The sequence below is a fragment of the Podarcis vaucheri genome, assembly GCF_965113315.1.
Source record: "Podarcis vaucheri genome assembly, chromosome: 5".
In the NCBI taxonomy this organism is placed as follows: domain Eukaryota; kingdom Metazoa; phylum Chordata; class Lepidosauria; order Squamata; family Lacertidae; genus Podarcis; species Podarcis vaucheri.
The window spans coordinates 51,225,183-51,247,614 of record NC_138763.1 but is presented as its reverse complement, the minus strand read 5'-3'; the positions used below and the strand labels follow the sequence as shown (position 1 = coordinate 51,247,614).

At 41.5% G+C, this 22,432-nt stretch overlaps 1 protein-coding gene and 1 long non-coding RNA gene across 5 annotated transcripts in view; both read right to left on the bottom strand.

Moving 5' to 3' along the window:
- Window positions 1–4,893, bottom strand: part of LOC309532446 — a 67,590-nt gene extending 62,697 nt beyond the window's left edge. The window contains exon 1 of the long non-coding RNA XR_014219857.1: window positions 4,532–4,893. This is a non-coding gene — a long non-coding RNA (uncharacterized lncRNA). The remainder of the gene's footprint in view (window positions 1–4,531) is intronic.
- A 2,956-nt stretch (window positions 4,894–7,849) lies between these two features.
- The window catches only part of VTI1A (vesicle transport through interaction with t-SNAREs 1A), a 237,988-nt gene continuing 223,405 nt past the window's right edge, over window positions 7,850–22,432 (bottom strand). For all 4 annotated transcript variants that reach the window (XM_082222720.1, XM_082222718.1, XM_082222721.1 and 1 more), the window contains one exon: window positions 7,850–11,445. Coding sequence is in view for 2 of the 4 variants with exons in the window: in XM_082222718.1 (XP_082078844.1) it covers window positions 11,352–11,445 (94 nt within the window). In the remaining 2 variants the exon portion in view is untranslated. The remainder of the gene's footprint in view (window positions 11,446–22,432) is intronic.

The following is a 22,432-nucleotide window of genomic DNA, read 5'->3' as shown; positions in this document are numbered from 1 at the left end:
TTATATTTATTTGTTCATTTATTTATAGGGCTTATTACAATCCCTTCATCCAAAATTCCCAGGGTGGCTTAAATAAAAATTATGTATAACTCTGTAACCACAATGTTAACAAAAAGCACAGTGGGATTTCAAAGCAGCAGATACAACTAAGTCATCATCTCACCTGACCCTTCCAAAAATCTGGAGGAATAGATGCATCTTGACCGGCTGATGAAAGCAGTAGAATGTCAGTACAATAGGCACCTTGGAGGGGTGTTTGAAAGGCTCGGGGCTACCATCGAAAAGGCCCTCCCACAGTGCAAAACATCCCCACTGCTGATCAAGAACAATAGTTGCGCAGTGACCACATCCTGCTTGACTGTGTGAGCCTTCCATTCATAAGAGAGCAGAACTGACAAGGTCATGATCCACATTAGCAAGAAATACAAACGAGTGCATGAGAGAAATTGGCTGGGGGTGTGCGGAAGAACGCTGTCTTTCTCCATATTCTGGTGCTCACCCTTTTGGCATGGCCGCTACCAACTTCCATGGGTGTGTCTGCAGGAAGACCAATGGTGACAGTTGCCACCCTGGGATGACCCCCAGATTCCCAGTGTGCTCATTTTCAGAAAGCCCATTTTTAGCATTTGTAGAACCTGAGATATGAGGCAAAACATGCAGTTAAGTAGTGCATGACAACTTTTGAGCCCAGTGTAATCTTGTGTAGTGGCCTGTTGGTGAGGGTGTTTTAGGGAACTGCAATATGGGAACTGTGAAGTTGTTTGCAGTTATCAGTGCAATTAATTAAGGATTGCAGGGGGTCAAGGGAGACACAGACAGAACTGAGGGTTTCAGCAATAATAATAATAATAATAATAATAATAATAATAATAAATTTATTATTTATACCCTGCCCATCTGGCTGGGTTTCCCCAGGCACACTGGGCAGCTCCCAACAGAATATTAAAAACACATAAAACATTAAAAACTTCCCTAAACAGGGCTGCCTTCAGACGTCTTCTAAAAGTCAGATAGTTGTTTATTTCCTTGACATCTGATAGGAAGGCATTCCACAGGGCGGGCGCCACTACCGAGAAGGCCCTCTGCCTGGTTCCCTGTAACCTCACTTCTCGCAGTGAGGGAACCACCAGAAGGCCCTTGGCACTGGACCTCAGGCCAGAATGATGGGGGTGGAGATGCTCCTTCAGGTATACTGGCTAAGGCTGTTTAGGGCTTTAGTGAGTGGAAAGACATGGTCTTGATACCAGACAATGGGCAGCACGTGGGCAGCAGTCCTTGCCATTGAGAAACTATGAAGGCATAAGTCTTGGAACACAACTTTCTCAGAAGATCTGCCAAGTGTTCTGAACCCCCAGCATACCTGGCAGCAAGTCTCCACTGGTGCATACGGTCCCGCAAAGGAACAGTCCCATAGAGATCCTGGAGCAGTCAAGTTAAGGCCTTGCATGTTGATTGCAGCTTCTGGGCTTGACGAGGCAGTAACCCTCACCAGCTGTGAGTCTACTGCAGCTGAGGAATCACACAGCCTCTTCCCAGAGCTAATGAGGCACAGCTGGTCATCTAGGTTGTGGGCCCTTGCCTGCCTCCTAAAGCACTCCACCCACTGCTCCCCACGCATCACAGCCTGCCATGTTCAAGTACAGGCTTCCTCAACCTCGGCCCTCCAGATGTTTTTGGCCTACAACTCTCATGATCCCTAGCTAGCAGGACCAGTGGACAGGGATGATGGGAACTGTAGTCTCAAAACATCTGGAGGACCAAGGTTGAGGAAGCCTGTTCAAGTAGATGGAGGCCCCTCTGGCTCTGGGTCCTGCTCCTCTGCTCCTGTGCACTGGCCCCCATCCTCTCGCTGTCCTCTGTCACCCCACGAGTACTTTCTATGTTCCCAACCTCCCCTTCTCCATCACCAGCTTCCCTTGGTGTGTACCAGTTGTAGCTATACCCCTCACTGGGATCCTCTTCGTTCTCCCCATTGTCCTGCCAGCTCATGACACCTAAATCTGCTACGATCCAGTCATGAGATCAACCAGAGCGTAGACCTGTCTTCCAATGCCAGGTATGTTTATTTGGAAAGCCCCTTTCTCCTAGACTATTTTATTTATTGCAGGGGCCTACCTCTCCTCCTGCCTCAATGTGTAGTGAAACAAAATGTGTGATACAACGTATTTGTATCCTGCCCCAATCCACATAGCAGGCATCCCATTAAATGAAGGAAGGATGTGACATGCTGAACATACGGATACCCTGTCATTTATTTTTTACTTGTTATTAAGGAAAGAGGAGAAAAAAGTTATTTTCCATGACACCCATGTATCTCCAGCAAAGTCTGTTTCCAGCCTGAAAGTTCACCAGTGCAGAGGATAGATATGGCCTGGCCACTGTTATCAATGCACTGTCAACCTCTAGGCCAGGGGTATGGCCTCATCGGTAACTTTCTAGGGGCTGCGTGATGGGCAGGACCAAGGGGGAAGTGGGTGGAGCAACATTTGCAACTCTTCACCTTTATACAGTCGGCGGAAGTCAGAGGTAGTTCTGCATGCACACCTCTTCCTACAGGCAAGTGAGAGGTAGTTTTGCGGTTCAAGAATACATTTCTGGAAGGCAAAAGCACTTGAGGATGGTGTGGAGTGACGCTGGTAAGGTATGGGAAGAGTACCAATGTCCAGACCAAGAAACCAGGAACATTTGGGCCCCAGGCCTGAGGTTCCCCACGAACACTGTAGGTAAAACTACTGCAATGTGTTGCATGTGCCATTGCCTCTGGAGACTTCTTGGAAATGAGCCTGTACAACATAGTTTGTCAGTTCTCTGTTTCATAAATTTCTTTGGGGGCCAAGTTACTAAACGACAGCTGCTTGGCACATGAGCCTGCTTGGACATTGAATTCATTATTTTAGATCTTAATCTGGATCTCACAAGGAGGCCAGGGAAAAACCCCTTTTTGTTCCGGTACCCCATGCTCCCCTGATGCTAACTGCAATGCCATCCCAGCACTTGGCAAAGGCATTTTTGAAATTCACTCAGGCATAATGCAGCCTTGAGTGCTTTGTGTCACTTAATTGACACAACAGACTTACTGAAGGCTGGCACCCAGAGTTTTAAAAAATAAATAAATCCCAAAGTGGCAAGTATACATTTTGGCCCATAGAGCTGTGAAAAGCCACCATGACTTTGGGTCACTACAGTGGTACCTCGGGTTAAGTACTTAATTCGTTCCGGAGGTCCGTACTTAACCTGAAACTGTTCTTAACCTGAAGCACCACTTTAGCTAATGGGGCCTCCTGCTGCTGCCGCGCAGCCAGAGCACGATTTCTGTTCACATCCTGAGGCAAAGTTCTTAACCTGAAGCACTATTTCTGGGTTAGTGGAGTCTGTAACCTGAAGCGTATGTAACCTGAAGCATATGTAACCCGAGGTACCACTGTACAAGAGTGAACCCCCTCTCCTTATGCTCCTTATGACTGAACAGAGGGATGTGTGCCGCTGTCCCAGGTGGAGGTGGAGGGAGATGTGGGACAGTTTGGGATTGGAAGGCTGACCACTTCTCTGCTACAGCGTAGGATTTGGAGGCTGATGACTAGGGTGAAAGGTTAATACCTTGGCCATAGATGGCCATCGATGAGGTTTTTATTGGGGTTGATGGAGCCTAGATTAGATTTGGTCTCAGCCTCAGATTGCGGGTGTTGTAGTATATGGACCAAGAGAATTTTGGAGACTGGTAATTCTTGTGAGTGTGCATGTGTATAAGGGATGGGGAATGTGTGTGGATGTAGGTTGATTGAGGGACATGTGTGTTGGTGGGTAGGCATTTTTGTGGGTATTGAGTGTGTGGAACTCTTAGGGATTTTGATTTCTTTATCTCTTTTATGTATGTTATTTAATTCTTAATGCTTTATATATTGTATGTAACTCCACTGGTTTTATTCTGTAAACAGCTTTGGATTTTTTTCTGATGAAAAGTAGTACATAGCTAACCAAATAAATTCAACCAAATTTGTTCTCTTGTCTCTATTGGGCACCTTTCCTTTTTTAATTCCTATGACTTTTAAAAAGCCATGGGGGGAGGGGGGAGGTCTGGTGTAAGATGCACCTTAAGGGAAAAGAACCACGTGCCCCCACTGTCCTATGCTAGAAGAATCCTGGCAAACACAGAAACTACTCTGAAAGCATGTAATCAGTTAAAGCTTGTAAGCATTTAAACACCATTTGAGGGCTGGGCAAGGGGAGTGATGAAAGAGAAGCCTTCATAGAAAGAAAAGGGCATGCACGATGCATAGCCTCATGGATTGCATCTCCCAGCCAGCTCTAAAAAGCCGTTCAATTGGCTGTACGTGTCCAGGATGTTTTGGACTAGCCTTTCAGGAAGCACAACCTCCAAAGCTGCGTGGACAAACACTTTTAAAATTCCACTGGGCAAGCAAGCCTGAAGTCGCTTGTTCGATTGTGGCCCCTAACTCCAAATATACTTTGAACTGAAATGCATTTCCAAAGAGAATAGCCAAATTATTATGCATGGAAAGACTGTTTTTACCATTAAACAGCTGAGTGGGACAGCAGGTTTTTGCCCCTTGCTCTCCCCTCATCACTGCGTTCCCTTCACCACAGCATCTTCTTTTCCCAAATGCTTTCTACCAAAGCCTTGAAAAAGCTGTCTCAAACAGGGACGATATTCACAGTTCTAGAGCATCTCAGCTGCTGCCCATGAAGAGCTGTGGAACTGGTGTGGTTGAATAGCTGGAGGGTACACGGAAAAAACCTAGCAGTGTGTCTCCATACAGGGTCATGAGGTACACATGACATATTTGCTGATTCCAGAAGGATGAAGGCTGATAATTATGAGTGATCCCCATGTCACTCACTGGTATATCTGCTGAAAGAACTGGGATTGGACCACTGGCACGTTCTACTGAAGTTTGGGAGACTTAGGCCACGGAGAGCAATCTGTACAATGTCCTTCCTTCCCAAAGAATGTGAACAGAGTTTTAGCCAGACCTGTCAAGTCATCCAGCTTAGATTGTTGTATCAAAATCGGATTAGAGTTCTACCATCGGCAGGCAATGCAAGAAGATACACAATTAAAAATAAATGTTTCCCTGCAACCCCCCCAAAAAGAGGCACTTATTTGCAGCTGCTTGAAACAAAACTCTCCTTGTTCAAAAACACATGCCGAGCAGTTAACAGGCTGTCGTGAATAACAGGATTTTATTACCACAGCCACAAAGTTCTCAGGGATTCACATGTAACTCTTTCCATCACCAGAGTGCTTTCCAGTTTTTTACTGGGAGGGTTTAAAAGAAAAGGGGGGGGGAGACAAAGTAGTTTATATTTCGGACGTGGTCCAAAGTGGGTAATTCAAGGGTATGGACAAAAAGGTATAAATATTTATACTTCAAATTTTTTATTATAAAAAAATTATTCTTTAATTTTTTTGCTTAAGTCTAGGATGAATGCCTACTGTACAGGTTGCAAATTAAGTACAATTATTTTTCTCTTCTGCACTTGAATATAACTCACAGCTAAAGTCATTTAAAGGGGTTAACATCAACCTTAATTAAATATTAAAGTGTGCCTGTACCTGCTGCTATTGTTGCCCTTAGAATAAGATATAACCTATTTTTGACAAGTTTTCATCTTTCTCTGTGGAAGACGCTACATGAAACCAAATCAGTGGCAAAGAGGAGGGTAATGAATAATCTATTTCATATTCCAACAGTACCCAGAGCTCTGAGTGGAAAAATATTCAGTCAGATGATAGCGTGAAGCTGCTGAGGTACCACATGACGCAGCTAATGTTTAAATAATAATAATAATAATAAAAACCGCGATAAACAAATCATTAGCCCTTAACATTTGTTTAATGCAATTTGTTAATGAACGTAATGGTGGGGACTAATAATGAAAGAAAATAAAAACGTCTAAACAGGCGCCAAGCTGCCAGTGATGCTCAATTATTTCCTTGTCAAGTTTTTATGATTTAATGAGCTCCTCTGGGACTGACGGCTGTCAGTCAGTCGTGACTTTTTGACACCATTACAACTTCAAATACAGCAGCAGGCAGGCTGTTTTCCTCGGATTTGAAATACTGAAATGATCTGACAGGTTTAAAGAAAAGATGTGCAAAAGGGGGGGAAGAGAAAGAGAGGGGAGACACACACAGTTGCTTTTTTTTTGTGGGGCAGACAATCTCGGGATGCTGTTTGGTAATGAAAACCCAATCATTGAGGTCATTATCTGATGAGGTTTTTTTTTTTTTTAGGAACTGGCAGGGTTTTTTTTTCTTTATTTCTTTACTTAATGATAACCCTCAATGGGTTTGCCCCGCATGGGATGGTCAGAGCCGCACAATTTTGTTCACCATTAATTTCAGCCTTTGAAGCTCTGTGCTCTGAAGCAGCAGCAAAGAAAACCCCCCACCAAGCTGGCTGCAAAATAAGACAATCCAGCCTGCCTTAAACAGAATACCAAATGGCCTTCTATCCCAGAGATGGGAACTGACGTCAGTCAGGCTACATTTTTCTGATATTTTTTCCCAAAACGTAGAGCATTTAAAAACTCTTTAAAACTTAAGCGTCTTTAATTAAACTGTGTTTGATTCTGCATCAGTGCAGAATTAGTCTGGTGCTTCTGCATAGTGGAACTGTTTAGCAAATATGAATTTTACACACTGTAGAAGAGCATGTTAATGTGCGTGCCTTTAATTCGTCGTCATTCAATAAAGGCTTCGCAGTGTTAGAACATTTTGTTTTTTGATGGTTACATTTGGATGCATTTGATTCATTCACCGACTTGCTACAGATGTGACAAATGAGTTCAGTGGGAGTCAGAACCTGTGTTGTGATGGGGATGGCAGGGGTAATTTGCCTACCTGTAGGCATCTAATTGTTCAGGTACTGCACTGTTGATTTGGCTGGTGTAAGCCTCACGCTAAGACTAAGAACTCCTTTGGGGTGGGTGGGCGAACGAGCAGCATTCCATGTCAACAAATGGAAAAGTACCATAGCCACCACGTGGTCATCTCAGGACCACAAGTCAACTAAACTGAGGCTTATTCTGAACATTGGAGTTCTTTTCCTGCCGCAATATGGTTCCTATGGTTATTACATGTCAAAGCGGCTGAATTCAGTGTCTAGACAAACTATCTGCTATCTACTAGTAAGTCCATAGAAGGCAACCTAGGAGCAGGTCCCTTCATGACTATATATGTGGCCACTAGGCACGCCTCTGACAGCTAGAGATAGGTCATGCATATGAAGACACCCTGATGGCAGTGAGAATTTCTAAATGGACGCTACAGTGGGAAAATAGATACCCATGTATACACCAGTCCATCATCTATAAACCAGATTGTGTGAACCACTGCCTGCATACATACTTGGTCATGTTACAAGCCTGGTAGAAACCCTACGTATTCTTCAGAACTGTTCCTGGGGTTGCTGTTTGTAAGAACTTCAGGAAAAGGACAGAGCATCGACTAAGTATTCTAAAGCATATGCAAAATACAGCAGCCCTATGAAGCTACACACTGGATCATCAGATCATCAAAGTATGTGGATGTCATTGTGACAGACCCCTTTTATGTAGCCAGAAAGAAGAAACTGCAGTGTAGGAAAGAATGTGATATGGAAATCATTGTGAATTTTAGAATTAAGGCATACAGTGGTTCATTTGGCATCTTTCAGCGGGGCTTGCTGAGGTGAGACATTGTATTTCATAGTTGGATTTTTGGAATATTGGGGAAGAGAATCTCAGTATTATGGTGGCTAGGGAGGCTAGAACAGAAGGCAAGTCGGCATTATGCAGATTTTTACCACTGGCATTAACGGCAAATAAATGAAAAACAACAACAAAGAACCAGTAAACTAACAGAATTTAATTAATTTTTCCTTTGAGGTTTATATTTACAGTAGTTGTTAGAAGAAACAAAGTATTTATGAAAATGCACATCTTCTGACCTGCTTTGATACATACTTTTAACACTGGCAGGCTTCTCCCTCATCCTCATTTGCCCAGATCCCATGAACTCAGTCTCTCCATATTATGAAGATGGTAAAGGCTATAGTTCTGTTTACACAACTTAAATGATTTATCTGAAGACATGCATGCCCTAACCTTTTTCAATAAACAGCATTTCTCTTGTGAATCTCCTCATCATGAATTTCTTTACTACGCTATACAGGTCTGATTTCAGTCGGCTACATCAGCTTAGATTGCATGCAACTCTTTGTGTCTGGACAGTAAACAGGTTTAGGGCCAAATTCCATCCCTGGGTGTTTGAACAGGGATACCATGGAAGTCAATAAAGATCCAGTGTTCCTTAGAATACCAGGTAGGATAAAGCTACAAAATTCTTACAACCTTCAAGAGATTGCCTGTGTCCCTCAACTATTTTATGGTTTAGTCTGTTCCCTAAGGGTTCAGAATTTCTGGTTTCATAATCTGTGCAAGTGACTCCAATTAATGCACTTCAAAAGGTCTTATGAAAATCTTTTGCTCTCATCTCCAGGCAAATGGATGATAAAATTGTAATAATTGTTATTATTAAGCAACTGCATCCTCCTCCTTTTGCATACATAGGTAATACAAGGAGCCGGTTAGACACAATGTTTTTACAGCTAAAAGTGGCTATGCTGTGGTTTCTAAATGGCAAGCATTTAGTTATCTGTCTAGTGGAAGGGAATACCAGAAAATGGAATGGCATGGACACCAGATTTGATAGATGCATTTATGAATGGACCCAGACACCTCCAAGTCCAGGATTAGCTCCACAACCTAAGTCCAGCCTTCCTCGTCTCCCCAACCTTTCCTTTCTTTACCTAGCTGCAATGGTGCAGAGATAGCTCACAGTGTACCCATGTTCCTATGGGACCATCTCTCCTGGTATGCCCCACGGAGGACCTTAAGGTCCACAAATGACAACATTTTGTAAGTCCCAGGTCACAAGGTGGTTAGATTAGTCTCAACTAGGGCCAGGGCCTTTTCAGTACTGGCCCCGACGTGGTGGAACACTCTGTCACAAGAGACTAGGGCCCTGCGGGACTTGACATTTTTCCACAGGGCTTGCAAGAAGGAGCTGTTCCACCAGGCCTTTGGTTTGTACTCAGTCTGACCTTTACGTTTCCCTCCCCTTATGGTCTTGATGTATCAGCTACTTCAAAATGAGGCTGCATTTTAATTTGCATTTTAACCTGGATTTTAAATTGTTTTTTTTCTTTTCTTTTTATGTTTTTACTGAAATTTTATTGGTGTTAGCCGCCCTGAGCCTGGCTCTGGCTGGGGAGGGCGGGGTATAAATAAAATCTATTATTATTAGTAGTAATAGTATGGTCCTAGGAGATTCTGCAAGCACATGGGTAGTTTTTAAGGGATTATAGGAACTATGGGAAATGTAATTTACAAGTTTCCCAGCGTTCAGGGACCCACCCCCAGCCAGAGCTCAGCTCCGGCACCTCTCAGGTGGGCACCATTGCCATTCTAAGACAAGGGAGAAATCCATGGTGAGCTCCAGCACCTCTTCTTCTAGAAAAATAGCACTGGACGTTGGGAACCATAATTCCTGTTGACTCTGGATGCTGCAGTAGAGCAGTTAGGGTCTAGGGGATGCTTTATTGCAGCAGAGGCAGTTTCAGGGTGACAGGACTGGTGCAGCAGAACTGGGCGCCACTCTGCAGGGGGCACCACAACAATGCTGCAGAATGGAACCTGAGAGGCAGGGCGGCACCAAATTTTAGTGTCACACAGGGCACCCATGAAATTTGGGAGCCCAAAGTCTGCCACTGACTGCAGAGCCCACTTTAAGTCCTGCCACAGTCTACATGTGCAGGTAAAAAGGGACAGTGGTGGGAAAGTGTTCGTGTTGGGGTCCCACAATAAGGGTCAAACATACACTGGATCTAATTTGGGGCCCATATTATTTTGCCAAATAGGTGGAGACAATTCCAATTTTGTCCAGTATGGACACATGTCTACTCATCATGGAATGACATTTTGAAGGGATAACCATAAAAATATTTCATGTAATGAGACAGAAAGAAACATGTGTTTTCAAGTAATTGTCTTAATACACATCCCAGGGGACCAAAATTGGGTATAACTTTCTACAGCCTGTTTACTATGCCATCAACCTCTATTTGCTGCACAAAGGGCGTGAGGAAGATGGTAGGAGGGATGACAAGAACTTGATTCATGGTGTCTAAATATATTATTATTATTATTACTATTATTATTAATAATGTGTGGTAAGCTGGGCCAGAGAAGGGAGAGCACAAGCAATAGCTGCTGAAACAATGTCAAACTGAAGTGCATCCTCCTTCTCTTGGACATACAGAAAAAGGTCAACTGGCTGTTTTCTTGCCACCCCTATGTGAGTAGATATACTCCTGTTTGAGCATTTCAGCTAAGTCCATATTTGTTTAAATGAAATGGAAGTATGTATGCAATTCATTCTAGATATTTCTTACACACAGAATTCATTCAAAATATTACTTGCACACAATCTCACCATTTTTATTCTTGCATGATACTTCAGATTTTAAATCTCATTATTGTGTTGAATCTAAATCCAGAAAACTGAGAAGTGACTCAGAAAGGATCTCTATATAACTGCTAGCCAGTCTTTTTTTTGCTTTGGAATCTGCATTCATTAAAATCACAATATTGGAAAGCAACATTATCAGCATGACAACAACACAGTCATAGGGCAACACTGCAAAATAAATTCATCTGACAATCCAGGACTTGGTGGATATGAATATATATACATGGTCTGTAAATAAAGTTTGAAAGAAATAAGAAAAACTATCACATTTGAATACTAGGTTCACAGTGGACATTAAGCCATCCTGTCAAAAAGACAATATGTTTATTAGAAGCAATGACTCCTCTGGCTTTGCTGGGTTACATTTGTGATTGTTATTCAAGCCTGAGTATGTCACACTATGTTTTTTTTAAATTCTGTTTGCTCCTATTCCAAGATCCTAAGAGGGAATTTCTTGCCAGAGATCTAATACCAACTCAAGCCAAGTCGAGTGTCTAAATGCTTGCAAGTGTCAGCATTAAAAATCTGGCATGGAATTTAATAAGTTGCTTACACATGTGGTCTTGTATACTAACAATATGTTCATTGCATATGCTAATATAGGAAAACCAGAACAGTCATACTATGACATAAAACAAAGAAAAATATCAAATGCACATGCAGCCAGTAAGACAAAATACGCTTATGCTACTTGCACCAGAGTTGAACCGCAGGCTTTGAGAGGGAGAACCTTTCAGTGCAAGAGAATGATTCATGTGACCACTTTGTCTTAATTACTCTGAAGCAGTTTGTTGCTGGTCAGTGAAGAACAAAGATATCAGTGTCCCCTGACAGAAAAATAAATAATCATCAGGACTGCAAAGATGACGATGATCCCCAAGATAACTAACAAAATCCGGTTTTGAATGATCCTAAGGGAATAAAAAGAAAAGAAAGTGGTGAAAGAGAATAAGACAATAAAAGTGCAAGGTAAAGCACCTAACTTTTCTTTTCCATGTGAGTAACCCATGGAGTACAGCTATCTAGATTCTAAAACTATTGTCTGTACTGATCTTGATTGTTATTTGTGTCACTGAGAGCCAAACTAGATGTGACTTTAGCATTGTGTGGCTGGTTTTTTTTTAAGGTAAGTATGGGGGAAGCTTTAACCCTCTCACAGTCCAAATCTGAGATGGCCATATCTGCTTTTTTTTTAAAGCTATGCAATGGCTGAACACATGAAATGATGTAATGTTTCGTTTGTCCCTCACTTCCTGTAGCTGAAAGCATTTGCTAAGGGGCTGGGCCTTCTAACATTTATGTGTACATTAAATTAATATCTGAATGTTTGTTTTTATTTTATAATTTAACTAAATGTCTAAAACCTGCTAAATGGAACATTAAAACAAGCCTGACAGCGATTCATACAGGAAAGGAGCTTGCCACATAAAGTTTTATCCAACTAAGTCATACTCAGAGTAGACTCCCTGGAATGAATGGATTTCATTTTCATTGCATCTACCCAGGGAATATTTTAAGTGGATACAACCCACAATAACCCAAGCAAGCCATTACGGAGGTTTTCAAATAATTTTATTTTGGTTTCTTAATTCCAGAGAGAAAGCAGTCACTAATTTGTGCATTAAAGTAAAAGATTTCAAGGGTAGGGAACTTGTTGGCAAGGTACTTACTTGAACCAAATACCAAGGGAGAAGTATAAAAGATAGTGATGAAGAAAAAGGATGCTATACAGAAGGACATGTCAAACTATGACTCTTATGTTCTAAAACCTTTCTTTGCCTCACTTGCATAGATTCACTTATGGTAATCAGGCAAATGCTACATTCCTGTGTACTGAACAGAGAGCAATGAGTAATGTTAACACACCACTTGTGGAAATGAACCTCTTGTTTCATCAGCATACAAACTATCAGTCGTCAGAGTCTGAATGACACCCATCTGTACAGAACTATTAAAAATGAGTATTTTTTTTTTTAAGAAAAGGCCTGAGCTTCATTCCAGGGAAGTATTTATCTGGGCTCTTGCGGAATATTGACCTTTACATGGCAGGAACATATTTGCAGCATAGCATCATTAAAATCAGATTGACAATCCCCTCTCCACCAAAAAACAACAACAACGCCACCCCAAAAAAACCAACTGAAATTTCTTGTTTGTAAAAAGATGGAAAATAAAGCCATAAACACTATTCAAACAAAGAAACAATGGATGGTGGAAGGAAAAACAAGAGACTGAGCTCATAGTAAGGTGGGGTGTTTGTTTGCCATACATTACAAACAGGCATCTTTGTACATATGAGAATTTCCTGGTTAAATAAATAGTATCATACTAGGCAAGTGTAAGTGCGGAAGGATGCAGTTTTGAACCAACTTCAGATCCCTCCCTCCGTTTTTCACAATGCCAGCCACTGCTACAACATTCACCTTTAAAAAAAAGAAAAGTAAATGGATGGATGAAAACTGTCACATCAGACAAACACACTCCCCTGTGACACTTTAAAAGGACTAGCTCTCTATCCTCCTGACAGGTTACAAAATGATCACATTTGCTGACACGTCTTCCGCAAAACTGCTTTAGTGCTTGTGTCCACTTTGCTAGCAGGAGATGAATGGCCTGCTTTGTCCTCATTTATCACTTAAAGCTGAACTAAGATCTGTCTCGTTTATTTTTCCCTTCCTCACTAGAAAGAATAAAGCGCAGCATTAATTCTCCCACGATGACAGCTAATTCAAACTTAACAGGCAATATTTACTCTGCCAAAGGGAGCGGACTACTCTGTCTCTCTTGGAGAGGAAAAATGTTTAATGGTCTAACAAACTAAAGCTAATTAAAGAGGCTTCTGCTTCTTATTAGTTTGCAGTGCAGATTAACACCTGAACTTTCAACCACTCTCTCTTTCTTTCTTTCCCTCTTCTTTTGGGGCATTTTCTAGCAAAACAACACCTGATAGCAAACTGTTTGCCCAAATGAATGCATGAAAAGCAGAGTGCATATTTACTCAGTCACCCTCATTGATCCTGAAAAGAAACTCAGGAAAATTGAAATTCAGCAGAGAAACAGATTAAAAAGCATGAAAACTCTTTAAAAATTCAGCCTTAAGTAACATACAGTAATATTCCTCTAATATGACTGTGCTGACAACCATTTTATTTGTGGGATGAAGGCCCCAAGGCATCCATGATGCTAATTTACAAAGGATTAACTGTGGATGGAACTTGCTCAGTCGAACACATAGTTAGGCAAATGCATACATCTAACACACTGAATCGTTAAGCCATCGCCTCATATCTGACCTAGTTAGTGTCTCATCACACCCAAATTACAGTGAGAAAAAAAGAATAAATAAAATGAGTCCTCCAAATGTTTCATTTCTAATTCTCTGGCTGCACACTTGATTGGAAGATTACTTAATCTGCAAACTCGTCTCTAAAATCCTCATCAGGAAAAGAGGAAGCAGTACAGACCCCCACCTGTATCTGCTAATTAAATGTTCCATTAAAGTACGAATGTAGGATATGCATATCAAAGTTCAACTTCTAGGAATCTGAATTAGCTTGCCCACTGCAGCAAAAGAATACAATATTGAACAGAACAAATTAATCATGAAATAGGAAGGATGTTATCAACATGCTCCTCTGCAGAATTATTACCCTGTTTCATATTAAACCCTAAAATAAACATGCTCTTTAAATCTCGGCAAAAGTTACGTTGAGACTGTAGCATTTCAAGCAGGGGAGCAGAGCAAGGAAAACTTCAGAATGAGTTTCTGAAGCATCAGAGCTCCACTTTGAAGGGTGATAGGATGGAATGGTACATAAAGAACTTGGATTCTGGTGTCAATACATTTCAGATCTTAAGTCAACAATCCAAGGCGCTAAAAGAAAGAATGAAGAAAGAGGGCTGGGGGCTGGGTGGGATTTCAGCAATATTCTGTAATCAAACCAGCTCACAGTGGCAGAACAATGGTTGGCATTGGCAGGACCCATCTGTAAAGAGGCCTCTAGTACTGTCACAGCCAGACACTGCCAGTGGGTATTGCTCCAGGCAAAGCAGCAAGGAATTTCAAGCGGTGGGAGGGAAAGGAGGAAAGTGGGGTTCAGCATCTTCTGCAAAAAGCCACATGGCTAACTCACCAACAAAAACACAAATGATATTTGTAACTTTGGATTCTTTTTACCTAAAAAATTCAGTTCAATCTTCCAGAGAGGCAACCCAGCGCCTCCTTTGAAAATGCAAAGCATGTTTACAGGGTAAATAATTTAAGAAATAATATATACTTGAAAGGAGACACCCACTGAAACATCCATGGCTAAAGTGCCTGAAGGCAAAAACTTGTGCATTTGCATGCTGCATTTTATTAAGTTAGCACACTGTAGCTTTAAAAGAATGCATGGCCAAATTAAAAGGAATGTGTGACTAAAACATCAAGGATGCTTCCAGTTTGCATTATGAATCACAGCGTTGCTGATATTAAGACGAATTAACTGTTTATTCGATGGAGTCTGTGGACCGAATTTACAGAAGTTTTTGCCCACAAATCTATATGTTGTTGTAAGAATAAGATGGGGCTGGATGAGACATTTAGAATCTTCCCTTTTCATTTTTCAGTGACTGTGGTAACAACTCTGTCCATGGAGGGCTGGAGATCATACATTAAGTTCTATGTGCAAATGTGTCAGGAGAGATGGATGGAACACCTTGCACGGCGGGGGGGGGGGGGAGTGAGCTTCTGAACCAGCCCTTCGTTGTGAAAGTCTATTGTAAATAACTGCTGGATTTTTACCCTTCAACTAAAGAGGGATTCTTAAATGGACATCTTGATTTAAAGGATTCTGTGAATCTCTGAATCAATCACAGATACACAGCCAGAATCGCATGCAGTTCCATAAGGTTTATAAGTTCCACAGTATTACACATGATTGCACCACACAACATGAATAGTTATGCCTGAGCCAGTACCCATGAAAAAAGAAATGTCTGCATAGAATCATATTCAAATTTAGTATTTACACAGGACTTTAATGCACAAAGGATTTCCCACTATTTAATGGATTGGAAAAGCTGAGACAGTACAGTCATACCTCATGTTACGGTTGCTTCATGATACGTTTTTTCAGGTTGTGTCCCGCGGTGACCCACAAGTACTGGAAAGGGTTACTTTCGGGTTTTGCCGCTTGCGCAGACGCACAAAATGAGGTCGCGCACATGTGCAGAAGTGGCGAATCGCAACCTGCGCATGCACAGGCGCACCGCTGCGGGTTGCGTTCTATTGATGTTGTGAACGGGCCTCTGGAACAGATCCCGTTCGCAACCAGAGGTACCACTGTAGTCTGCTCAAGATGACCTATGGGGTGAAGTGAATGCCTCTTAGATACAGTTTCAACCCTGCATCCATTTCAACACACCAGTTCTCACTAATAACTCATACTTCTGTTCAGTAGCCTTGTAGGTTTACATTCTGTTTGCTCTTAAAATACTAAAACCACCATATGAAGAAAGGCATACCAGGCTAGAAATGTTTTGACCCGAAATTAGGTGGGGATTGCTGTCGGTGCACTGTATTAAATAGACATGAAAGAAATGCAATTTACTGTATTAGCATGCCGGATTCTGGGTGGTGCAGGCAGTTCCCCTGCACAGGGGGCCGATCCAAGGGGGCACAAAGTTGAGTACATCCATTTGGGTGTGCCAAATTTTGGCCTTACACAGAGCGCCATATTATGAAAGATTACCAAAGTCGGCCCCGATATAAAGCCTCAGGTCTTCTGGTCAATATTTGCTTTTCCTGTGTATTGCCATAGTGCCTAACTTTTCCTTAATAAACCTCCCAGTAGCTCCACTCCGAAGTCAATGCCAATTTTATTCAGCGAGACAAGGAATGACAGGACCAGTTTTCCATCTTAGAGGTCAAGCAGATCATCTCTGCAATGATCTCCAGGCCAGCAGAAATCAAGCCTGCACTTCAGACCCATTCCCAAAACCATTGTTTGCATGACCTTGCTGCTTTAGAGCTACCTCTCCCGAAATCTCCACGTACAATGGCTCTGATGAGATTTGCAGCATAGTTATATGTGAAGGTGTTTCAGAAGAGACAACTGCTTACTTTACAGCACGTTAGCTACTCTTGCACTAAGATTGCCAACTGCATTAAAATTCTTTAGGAAACACCCCCCTCCCAAGCTGCATTCATTAGTGAGGGAAGTGCACAACGTTTAGAGCCCATCTTAATGACTTGTACAAGCTTTAGCACCTGACTGACCAGCGCTGGATAATGATTCCTTGGCATTAAGCACTAATGGCTGCAATGACAATTGTTAATAAAATTAGGAATTGAAGTAATATCATATAAATTAAGTGATGAGCAATCCTCAACAAACTGAAAAAATTCCTTCCTGTAGCACCTTAAAGACCAACTAAGTTAGTTCTTGGTATAAGCTTTCGTGTGCATGCACACTTCTTCAGATACACAGTGTATCTGAAGAAGTGTGCATGCACACGAAAGCTTATACCAAGAACTAACTTAGTTGGTCTTTAAGGTGCTACAGGAAGGAATTTTTTTATTTTGACTATGGCAGACCAACACGGCTACCCATCTGTAACTCAACAAACTGGTTTTGTAAGTTTTTGCCTACAATAATGAAGAAAGTTCTAGGAAGCATTCTGCTCTGACACCAGTACAAATACAGGAAAAATAAGTGGCTACCATGAATCAGTTAACATGCTTTTATTACAACACAGGACTTTATTTTCAAAAAAATGTACAGGAGGGAAGCAGTCCTCTCAAGAACACAGACAGATTAATGAAAAATGTTTCAGGTTTAATGGTACACAATACAAAATGGCTTTCTGTAAACTTATGCATTCAGCATTAAACTAGTCGTAGTTTCAGACGAAAGAATTGCACCTTGTAAGTGGTTGGCACTGTGGGTTAAACCACAGAGCCTAGGACTTGCCGATCAGAAGGGCGGCAGTTTGAATTCCTGCAATGGGGTGAGCTCCCGTTGCTTGGTCCCTGCTCCTGCCAACCTAGCAGTTCAAAAGCACGTCAAAGTGCAAGTAGATAAATAGGTATCGCTCCAGTGGGAAGGTAAACTGTGTTTCCGTGTGCTGCTCTGGTTTGCCAGAAGTGGCTTATTCATGCTGGCCACATGACCCAGAAGCTGTACGCCGGCTCCCTCTGCCAATAAAGCAAGATGAGCGCCGTAACCCCAGAGTCGTCCATGACTGGACCTAATGGTCAGGGGTCCCTTTACCTTTAAGCAACACTAAATATTATCTTTGCAGATAGTCAAAGCCTAGAGGTTTTATACGTATGCATGCACCCATACAAAATAAAACAAATGGTACCTGCAAATGAAGCAGAAAAATGGTTGGACACAATAAGCACAGGAATATCAGACTCTTGAATATCCAGGGCAACTGCAAGAATTGAATTTTTGAGCCACACAATCCAAGCATCAAAAATTGGGATTCTGCTCTCCATCGTGGTATACCTAAATGCCTATTCTGAACACACTAATTCTGTTGGAAAGATCATGTAAGTTGGGACCTACACCTGTGAGGCTATGGAAAAGACAATTCTGCCATAATGGTAGCTAATTCAGATGTAATAATAGTTAAAGGGGCAGTGTTCTCTGCATCCATTGGGGGGAAAGGCTATTCAGGCCTTTATATTATGCAAGTATACTTGCCCAAAGCATAGTCCTCAGGTAAAGGTTAGGTGGAGCACAACAGAAAACAGCATGACATGATCCAAGTATAAATGTAAATGTTGGCCTTGGGATAGAACATTGGAGAGGGGAGGAGGTATACTGAGCATTTATGCTAGTCTGTCATTGTCTCCTATAAAAAGTACTTAAGACCCCATTTGAATTACAAATACACACACACACGCGCGCGAAAACAACTACAGTGGTACCTCGGGTTACATACACTTCAGGTTACAGACGCTTCAGGTTACAGATTCCGCTAACCCAGAAATAGTATCTTGGGTTAAGAACTTTGCTTCAGGATGAGAACAGAAATAATGTGGCGGCAGCAGCGGGAGGCCCCATTAGCTAAAGTGGTACCTCAGGTTAAGAACAGTTTCAGGTTAAGAACGGAGCTCCAGAACAAATTAAGTTCTTAACCTGTGGTACCACTGTAAAGCTAAATGCAACATTGCTTAAATGACTAGTAGCCCCATATCTCATAGGAACACTCTGTCACAAGAGACTAGGGCCCTGCGGGACTTGACATCTTTCCACAGGGCCTGCAAGACAGAGCTGTTCCACCAGGCCTTTGGCCAGGGCACAGCCTGACTCCCTCCCTCGGCAATCTTTGCGGAGCTCTGGCCCAATGGTTGCCAGTGGCTTGATTTGAATTAATTTTATAATGAATGATTTTAGAGTGTTTGTGCTGTACTTTTGTACTGTTTTATTGTTGTTAGCCGCCCTGAGCCCGGCTTCGGCTGGGGAGGGCAGGATATTAATAATAATAATAATAATAATAATAATAATAATAATAATAATTGGTAGTCAATTATTTTAAATACAGCTAATTTCACAATAATAGTGCAATAAAAATTGTTCTCTCCCTCCTTTCATTTGTCTTTTCAGAGACCAGAATAAACTTTGTAAATGGGCTACTGCTTGACAGACCTTCTGAAGCCCTGGGTCTTGTTCCATATCTTGCTCCTGTGTGAGAAATTGCAAAAGCAAATCTTTTGGGGTGGCTGTAACTATCAGGATGACTTCTGAGGTGTTTAGAACACAACACCTGTGTTCTATGTGAGCACAGATATTCAGAACCACTTGGCATCTCACTTAAATCACATATTGAACTTGAAGTCAACCTACCTAGTGAAGTGTCAAGAAATGCCAGCACGGGTGGGCTTGAAAGATGACCCCCTTATCAAAATGCTAAAGAGTTTCTCCTTAGAAATAAGGAAGCTGATGGGCGGCTTTCCTTTATTTGCCTCTATTTAATCAACTCTGTAGAAAGTGTCTGGTTTTGGGATGTGTGTACACACATGGGTTTCTGATAAAGAAAAGCATTCATCTAGATAAAACAATTATTTCACTGGCAGTAGCATGTGCAGAAGCAGCCAACAAGAAGAAACACAACAGAGGCTTAGCTACTGTAGTAACTATGGTTTCATTTACATTCCACAAATTTTAAGGAAACAAAAGGAACAGTTTCAGAGAAGCTTGATCTAAGCCAGAAGGGCAATCTTCCTCTATTAGCACAACTCCAAGAACTCTAATACAAAACCAAACTACTTCTGCTTTAATTGTGATTTCAAACTATGTATGAACATCACTTTTAGGATTATTTTCCCTTCTGTGTTTGGGTGTCTTTTTCCATAGGAGGCTGCCTACAATTGTCTTAAGTGTGTGGACCTCTTATGAACAAAAAGGGGGGGGGGAGAAATACCCCACTCCCTTTGCAGAGGTATATGCAGCAACTGTTCCTGAAAATGTGCTATCCAAAATGTTAGCACCAGTGGCACTTTTTGAGTGATAGTAAAGCATTTTAGTATGTATCGTATATATTCATCCTCCACCCCCCTCCACTGAATGCTCTGAAGAAAAGAAAACAATCATGGCTAAGGCCATTTGTGAAGATGGCATTAAAGGAGCCTACTCTGAGACAGATAAAAATAATGAGAATCTTTCTGTCAAGAAGGATTTAGAAAATATCACTAGCATTATTAAAATTTAATTTTTTTACTGTGCTTTTTGGTTCCCCCATTTTTCCAGGGATAATGAGCAGGACTGCACACCTCCACATTGCTAGGACTTGTTTTGTGCAATAAATTCAGCCTTCCCGTCTGAAGACATTTCAGACAACAATTTTGACTGCTAGAGGCTTCCCCCCCAACCTGTGCTGTGTGCTTTGAGCCTCCCTGTAAAAAACAGTTCATAAGCTAATATTGCAGAAGGCCAGTGGAACAAATAAAAATCATTTTTTTGACCAACTGATTCAGAGAAATCATGGGAATAGCAAATATGGGATTGGCACAAAAGAAATGAATAAAAGAAGATCGATGTATTCACAAATGGTTTACGTGGCAGAATTAGCTGACAGGAGCTACTTGCTACTATTAAAGTCCTTTCTCTCACTGCATCTTGCTGTTAAAGAGACAGAAATACTAGAAATTTTCACTATAAACGCAGTGCTTTAATAAAATAACTAGCCTTCTGTACATAGGAAGAAGTAACAGGGTGGGGAGTTGGAATTCAGGGGTAGTATAAGGAAGTTTCTGAATTATAGACCCCATGTCTCTGAGGGACAGTGAGATCAGAGTCGAGAATTTGAGGAAGAAGTGATGGCTTATTCTTTCACTGTTTGCAGGAAACACTTAGTGTTAGTCCAATACAGTCTAAAGGTACTTGGTTCTTCAAGGAAGGAATAAAATGTGATATATTTGCTCATTCTGCTCAATTAAATCTTTTCCCACTGGAAAGAAAGTTTGGGGCTATACTGAAGATACTACACACACACACACACACACACTTCTAAAAATGGAATAATCCATTAATGTATGCGCAGGTTTCAACTGCTGAAATGCAAACCCGTGATTCCTTTGTGCTCAGATCCAGGATTCTATCCAACACTGTTCATGCACAGGTGGAATAAGCATCTGCTCACGTAACAAGACTTCACCTGTCCCCTTCTCCCCTCAAAATGTGCTCCACAAAATGTGTTGGGAGACCTTCCAGAGCAGCTTCTGGGGGCTGCAGTAGGGGCAAAAGGAAGGTGTAGTCCCATTGTACAGGCAGAGGTTCACTCACACAATATGGGGTTTCATCCACAACATCTATTTACAAGAGGTCTTAGTACCAGTGTGATTTACTAGTGGCATTAACCCCTGTAATCCTAGCCCAACTAGCAAAAAATGATCCACAGAACTCTTCTGTTCTGGATGACTTACATAAAAAGCATGATGTACACTGGCTGTTCAGTTGAAAGCAGTGCACCTACTTCTCCATAGTTCCTTTGCATTTTAGATGATCTGCTTGTTTCTATAATAGCCTATGGTACTCTACACGGACCATTTTTATTTATTTGTATTATTTATTTAAAATATTTGTAGCCCACCTTTCATTATAAAAAAGAGCCATCAAATGGCTTTTATGAGCTTGACTTATCAATTTGAATGAAGAATGAAGCTCTGTATTTCATTCTGATGTCTTGGTAGACCTAGGGGTCCCAATAGATCAGAAGATTAACAGAAGTCAACAGTGATGCAGCAGCAAAAAAAGCCAATGCTATTCAACAGAATTATAGTGTCTCAATGGGGAAAAAAGGCTTTTTTAAAAGCAATTTTAAAAAGACATTGAATTTTCCATAAGGCTCACCATCGCCATCTAGTGTCACATTGTATATTGCACTTAAAACACAGTTAAAATGTTTTATTTGCAGCTGTATAGCTGAGTTCACAATTATTCCAAGCCAAACTTATTTTCATTTAATTTCCTAGTTTGATACTAATTTGCTTATGATATTTGCCCGATTAAAAACTAATCTTCTGTAAATGAACTCTGAATGCCATATGGAATAGTCTCATTAATGGCAGCCTGTCCCTAGTCATTTATTTCAAATACCATGCAGTATGTAAGCCAACCTTATTTTCGTTGCATTTATGAGACTTCTGTCACAGAAACAAGTTCCTGTATTTTGAGAGCTGATCATCTATTTAAAGCACTGCTAAAATATATATGGCACGATATGCCGGGCAATCCATTGGGAACTGCCCAGGTTCTTGTAACAAGGGCAGGCTAAAAACCTGAGGTGCTATAATCGGGAAGAGTCTCTCTGAGATTAAGAAGAGCCCTGCTCTTTATTCAGTTCTCCACAGTGGCCAACCAAATCCTCATGAAAAGCTCACAAGCGGCACATGAAGCATTAGCCCTC